We start from the raw sequence: 6,615 nt of genomic DNA, 5'->3' as shown, positions 1-6,615 counted from the left end.
CACATGACTGACGCTGCAAAAAACCGAATGAAACAAACAATGAAAAACAACTTTTATAGGCCTAATCATAAGAAAACATGTACACTTAAAATTTAAACGAAAATCACATTAAAGTATTCTCCTTAGCCTGTTTTTATAATTATAAAATAAAATGTATTCATTATAAATAATCAAAGCTGCACATATACACATCTGTTTTTCACGTTCAGGAATAATCCTACTTAAAGTCCCAACATGCAATAAAGCAGATTACCTCACAAAAGCGCTTTTGTGCTTTGTTAGTTGGTCACACTCTTTATTAGATTCTAAACTCAAGTGCAACTTAAATTAACTGTCCAGTTTCCTTTGACTGCCACCAGCTCTGTACGTCACCAGCAAAGCATTTTTAAGTAATGGAAAATATAGCCATGAATAATGATTTAACTCTGTAGATCTAAACGAGATCTTTAAATAAGATGAAAATATAATTTATAAAAAGAACAACGCTACTTTTCCAGTTATGCAATCAGCAAAAAACAACACGCACTTTTCTTTTCCATTTTTATTAAAACATATCACAGATATACATTCAAATAAATTAGATGGTCTAGTAAATATTCAGGTATGTTCAAAGCTGTACTAAAATACTACTGATATGAGCCTGAGTCTTTTTTCTACTAGTAACTGTAGAGCTGCCACTTGTTCTTGAAGTTATATACAATCCAAGTTTTAGAAGAAAATGCAACTGGGCACAATTTGAGAGGACAGTAATGAGACAGAGTCAGCGGCATGAGAGATGTCCCTGAAGACAGCAGCATTGCCCTGGAAAATCTGCATCTGCAAGTGGCAAAATTCATAAAAAACAAAGAAATACAGTGAACAGACTGCGCTATTTGGTGTCAATCTCCAAAGTGCAGCCTCTAGAGCTTGATTCATTTCAACAAAAATAGAAAGAATTAACCCATTGACAACTCATTTACTGAATTATATTAAATAAGAGGTAGATAGATAGATAGATTAGATATTGTTTAATAAATAAGAGACTAGAAGCGTGACTGTGGCAGTTTACGGTGAGGTACTCTACGGCTCCCGCTCAGAGGACACGTCTCCGTCGGCTCCGCTGCTGGCGCTGGGATCAGCTTTAGAGCGGGGCGCTGCCTTCTCTCTGCTGGACTCAGAAGGGCCTTTTGAGCGGCTTTTTTCTTTTCGCTGCTGTTGCTTCTCTTGTTTGTACAGCTGAGGTATGAAAAAAAGGAAGAGAAGCAAACTGTTTTATGGGTTCATGCAGTCCCAAAATAAAGTCATGCAGTACTAAGCACTGATAAAGAATTTACAGTTTATCAAGAAGATATTATTAAGGCATCCTTTGCAGCACAAGATACCTGTTTAGGGTCTGTTGGGCCAGTAGGAGACTCCAGCTGAATGGTCACAGGTCCATCATTCTGAATAAGTACCTGCATTTTAGCACCAAACTGCCCATCTACAAGACAAAGCTGCTTAGTTTCCAACCTTTTTACTAACAGAAACTGGGAGTTTTGATGTATTAATTAACAGCAATTCATTTTGGGATTCATTCAGAAAATTCAAAAACTGCATATAAAAAAACAAACAAAAAAAACAGTTACTGACAATACAGTTATTATAATAATAGGAGGGTAAGTGGTGTATTGAACATTTGGAATGTTTTTACTTTTTAGCATTTCAATTAAGTCAGATTGTTTTAATAGATTGAAATGTATTAGGGTTATTATTATTAACTAACACTAACATTTCTCTTAACTGACAAAGTTGAATAATAATAATAATAATAAAAAAACTAAATAGCAATATAAAAAAAAGACAAAAAGTAGATAAAAATGACAAAAATAGCAAAAACACAACAAAATGACTACAAATTAAACTTATATTATATATAATTTAGCACTTTTAATGATTAATACAATTATTAAATCAATTATTTATTTAATTATCTATTAAAGGGATAGTTCACTTTGAAATTAATTTTTGGTATGTTTTAGCTTACCTCAAGGGCATCCAAGATGTAGGTGTCTTTGTTTCCGCAGAAGTTTCAATTTTGATATTTTTAGGTCAAACCGTTCTTGTCTGTCAGTCATATAATGCAGGTCTATGGTCACCACCTCAAAGAGCATGCACAGAGAAGTCCAAATTAAACATGATTTAATGACTCGTAAATGTAAGTACACATTGATGGCCTACGACACGAAACGAGCGGTTTGTGTGAGAAAACGAACAGTATTTATATCGTTTTTACCTCTTGTAAACACAGCCACGTCCAAGTGATCTGATGGCGCGGGCGCTTCGGTATGTGCGTTACAAGAGGTAAAAACGATATAAATACTGTTCGTTTTCTCACACAAACCGCTCGTTTCGTGTCTTAGGCCATCAATGTGTACTTACATTTACGAGTCATTAAATCATGTTTAATTTGGACTTCTCTGTGCATGCTCTTTGAGGTGGTGACCATAGACCTGCATTATATGACTGACAGACAAGGACGGTTTGACCTAAAATTATTAAAATTGAAACTACTGCGGAAACAAAGACACCTACATCTTGGATGCCCTTGAGGTAAGCTAAAACATATCAAAAATTAATTTCAAAGTGAACTATCCCTTTAATGTATTATTATAGTAATTCAAGTAATAAATAACCACTACTCTAGGCTGTCCTTTTACTAAACAGTAAGTTTGAGTTAGTTTGATTAATTATTTAGTGACTAATAGTATTAAAGGAATAGTTCATTTTTCATAATTTACTCACCCCAAAACAGTTGAAATATTCTTCAAAATATCTTCAGTAGAAAAAGGTCAAACAGGATTGGAATGACATGAGAGTAAAAATGTCATTTTTGTGTGAACTATCCCTTTAATGCAGCAAAAACCTTAAGCAAGCTAATCTTAATCAGAAGAATGAAATCTTCAGGGTTTAGCTGGTCTAGCCTCACCTTTGATGAGTTGTGGTTGATACGCTTCCCTCATCTGCTCCAGCATGCGGTTGTAGAAGGGCTGAGCCAGTTCAGCTGGCATGGCGGAGTGGAAGTCAGGCTTATTTGCCTTGAGGAGACACTGCAGAGTGAACTGACTCACACATAACACCTCCAGCCCTCCGTCCATCACGCTGCGGCTCCAGGCACGGCCGTTCTCGTCCTCAAACAGACGCAAGTTAAGAATCTTACGTACCCTGATGAACAACATCATACTGATCAGACGTACATATTTGACATTCCCTGGTCACTGTAGGCTAAAATGTCAAAGAGCAGCATGAACATTCCTTGAAACATCTTTAAGGAAATACATTTGAAAAACAGGGTGAAATAATGACTACAGAAAATTAATTTTTGACTCAACTGGTCCTTTAAGGCCACAATGGCACTACATTTACACATTTCTACGTTTGTCCCTCAGGAGGAGAGTAAAGAAGTGCATTTACTTGAGCATTATTTTGGGGTTTGTACTTTACTACTCTACTACTAGTACAGGCACAAATTGTACTGAACTAATCAGCAACAAATCAGCATATTAGAATGATTTCTGAAGGATCATGTGACACTGAAGATTGGGGTAATGGATTAGTTTTACAATCTCTTTTTGAAGAGTCAAAGTTGTAGTTGCGTAGCTGTCAATGGAGGGACAGAAAACTCTCAGATTTCATCAAAAAGATCTTCATTTGTAGCCTCGTGAGACCATCCTGATCTCGCGAGCTTTCAAGGTTTCACTCGCAGATCAGTCTGGATACTTTCCGTTAAAGAAAATTTGGGAGCAGTTCACCAAACGAACGTCCAATCAGCGTTGGCTTTGAGGCGGGTTGAGGTGTGACGCAACGAGAAGCGCGTCAGTTCAGTCTAAAGAACATGTCGGCTTCAGCGGATGAAACTAGCATCAGCGTGGCTATCGAGCAAGTTTTATCGGAATTACAGAGTATTTCTTCACTGAAAGAAGAGCAAAACACTGCTCTGGAGGCTTTTCTCAGAGGAAAAGATACGCTGTTAGTACGTCATATGCTTCGTTGATCTGATTGGTTGATTTGGCCCGTCTATCACCAACATAGGCCAATCAGCTAACCAGTATTTTCGCCCCTTACCAAAACTACTTCAACGGAAGGTTTCCAGATGGATATGCGGAGCAAATCCATCTGGCGGAGTCAGGTTACTTCATTTGTGTTCCGGAGATGAAAGACAGTCTTACGGGTTTGGAACGACATGAGGGGGAGTAAATGATGACAGAGTTTTCATTTTAGGGTGAACTATCCCTTAAATCTTTCCTCTTTTTCTCAATTCTACTGAGCTAACATGTCTTGTCAATCAAATTACACTCCCTGCTGAACTTTTGGTTTATGGTCATGCGTCCTTGTGACGTTGTATTAGCAATAACAACAGTCTTTGCTCTGAAGCTTTTACAATGTATTGATGGATGATGTGCTGAACTCAACACAAGTGTCAATCAAAAACAACAATAGTCGAAAATCTATTGTGAAATAATTTCAGGTAACACATATCAGGACAAAAGTGTCTGTGTAACATCTTTGGGATACAGCACAAAAATCAAATGACACTTTTCCAAGATACACCACTTACTAAATCAATCCTACAGCCCTTATGAATGAAATCTGATCTCAAACAAGCAAAGAAATGAATGCAATTTCTTAATTTATTATATTAGATATGAACTCATTTTGACCAGACATCAGTACTTACATGTAGTCAACATCTTTCTGCGTGTCCTCCACTGAGATGCCAAGTAAGACACACAGTCCTCTGCCTATGGAACTGATCTGCTCCTCCCCAACTGTTTCATAAAGTGCATGGATGACATCACCGTACAGTAAAGTGCAAGCAACACGAGCTGTCCTTAAAATTATATTTAGTGCTAATCTGAAAAGTTGTATCTAATGCGTAGATTTCAATGCATGTGTATAGTTGTTATTAAGTTATTAATGTTAAGTGGAGCACATTACTGACAGCATTGTGTTGCACATACTACGCTGCATTCAGTTTCATTTCAATAAATTAACCGAAATTATAGGAAGGAATCAAAAGAGCGCCCAGCTGACAACAGCATTCGCTACGAAATTAGGAACTTTGTGCCGTACCTGTTACGCTTGCCTTCGTTACTCTTTGAATGGTCGCTTTCATTGTTTTGGTTTCCAAATTCCAATCATGTGCAACCGTGTGTGTGCAACACTCGAACACATTGATCTTCCGGTTTCTACGAAGCCCCGCCCATGTGTGCGGCCGCGCGCATTGACGCTTCTGCCCCCTTGTGGACTAAAAGCGCAATGCCTTAAATTATTTCAGATATTCAGGCGTTTGACTAGCATTTGTCAATAATTCCGTTTAAAAATCCCCACTTCATTGGATACTCATATAAAAACATTAAGGCCTAGTTTCACATACAGGGCTTAGTAGCCAGGAGTGGGCCTTATTTAATTTAGGTGGCTTTTATAAATTTGCCTTACAAAAAAATGACTGGTGTGCATCTTGAGACAAAACAATGGCATATGTTAAGATACACTGTATTGCCAAAAGTTTTGGGACGTCTGCCTTTTGATGCACATGAACTGTGGCCATGGAAGTGATTGGAACACCTGAATTCAATGATTTGGAGGGGTGTCCCAATACTTAGTGTAAAATAGTGTATGTCAGTGTAAATTGCTTTCAGTTAAGACTGCTCAAACATGCATTTTAGAAGATATTTTGAAGAATGTTGGTAATCAAACGGTTGACTGTAGACATTGACTTAAATAATAGGGGGAAAAAATACTATGGAAGTCAATGGGGTCCATCAACTGTTTGATTACCAACCTTCTTTAAAATATCTTCTTTTGTGTTCAACAGAAGATAGAAACTCATAAAGGTTTGGAACAACTTAAGATTGAGTAAATGTTGACTACAATTTCATTTTTGGGTGAACGATCCCTTTAATTCTCGTCTGGGAAACTGGGCATCAAGGTTAAAGCCAAAACACAACCCACCCATAAGCCTGTTTTGGCTCTCTGTTAGTAAGTGCAAATGACCATCATGCAAAAACAAAACCCCCAATAATATGAAGTGAACATTGAAAAATACATTTCCATAAACACACCAACAAATGTTTAGAAATAAGTTTATCATTCATAATATAGTTTCTGGAAAGTTTTTTTTCTTTTTAAAATAAAAGCTTGGGATTTCAGGTGCAAGTTAACTTAACAGATACCATGAACACAGTATTCATTCCTGTAGAGGTGTTGATTGATCCAAAAGAGGATCTTTAAGATGCAAGGCGTATATTCTGGTTGCACGGGAGCTTGATTCTCTTCATTTAAACTGCAGGTGAGTTGAATTGTCCCAAATGCATTCATATCTCTTTTTAATATTATTTTAAAACATGACAGTTAATCTTTTAGCTGGGAAAAAAGACTGTCAGTTTATTTCTCTTCTTCATGTTTTTCACTTTCTTTTGTAGATCTGAAGCGGTTTAAAAACCTTGTGGAGAATGGCACAAAATTCTCCCTGTGGACAATGGTGGTTTTCAAGTGTGTCGTTTCATATTTCTTCACATTAGGTCTGTTGTCTTCCTCTTGGATGGGCATTTTAACTAAAAAACAAAACAAAACAACAACAGTATATTTTGAATATGT

The 6,615-nt window shown here is 36.9% G+C and overlaps 1 protein-coding gene across 1 annotated transcript; it reads right to left on the bottom strand.

The window, feature by feature from the left end:
* Window positions 1-526: 526 nt before the first annotated feature.
* On the bottom strand, window positions 527-5,159 carry dtd1 (D-aminoacyl-tRNA deacylase 1). The gene is made up of 6 exons (XM_056267030.1): window positions 5,089-5,159; window positions 4,694-4,784; window positions 2,945-3,180; window positions 1,362-1,459; window positions 1,049-1,215; window positions 527-816 (listed from the first exon to the last, which is right to left on the bottom strand). The coding sequence occupies exons 1-5, from the start codon at window positions 5,129-5,131 to the stop codon at window positions 1,060-1,062; spliced, it is 624 nt and encodes a 207-aa protein (XP_056123005.1). The 5' UTR covers window positions 5,132-5,159; the 3' UTR covers window positions 527-816; window positions 1,049-1,059.
* Window positions 5,160-6,615: the final 1,456 nt, after the last annotated feature.

Source organism: Rhinichthys klamathensis, unplaced genomic scaffold, assembly GCF_029890125.1.
Source record: "Rhinichthys klamathensis goyatoka isolate OS25496 unplaced genomic scaffold, OSU_Roscu_1.1 h1tg000254l_1, whole genome shotgun sequence".
Taxonomy (NCBI): Eukaryota; Metazoa; Chordata; class Actinopteri; order Cypriniformes; family Leuciscidae; genus Rhinichthys; species Rhinichthys klamathensis.
This window is presented reverse-complemented; position numbering and strand designations above follow the sequence as displayed.

Bases quoted from the DNA above. Each gene is read 5' to 3' on its own strand.
- dtd1 (XM_056267030.1), bottom strand. From the start codon at position 5,131: ATGAAAGCGACCATTCAAAGAGTAACGAAGGCAAGCGTAACAG. The intron at 1,460-2,944 runs GTGAGGCTAGAC...TTTGTCTTGTAG, and splicing joins TCAACCACAACTCATCAAAG to ATGGGCAGTTTGGTGCTAAA. The intron at 1,216-1,361 runs GTATCTTGTGCT...TTCATACCTCAG, and splicing joins GCCCAACAGACCCTAAACAG to CTGTACAAACAAGAGAAGCA.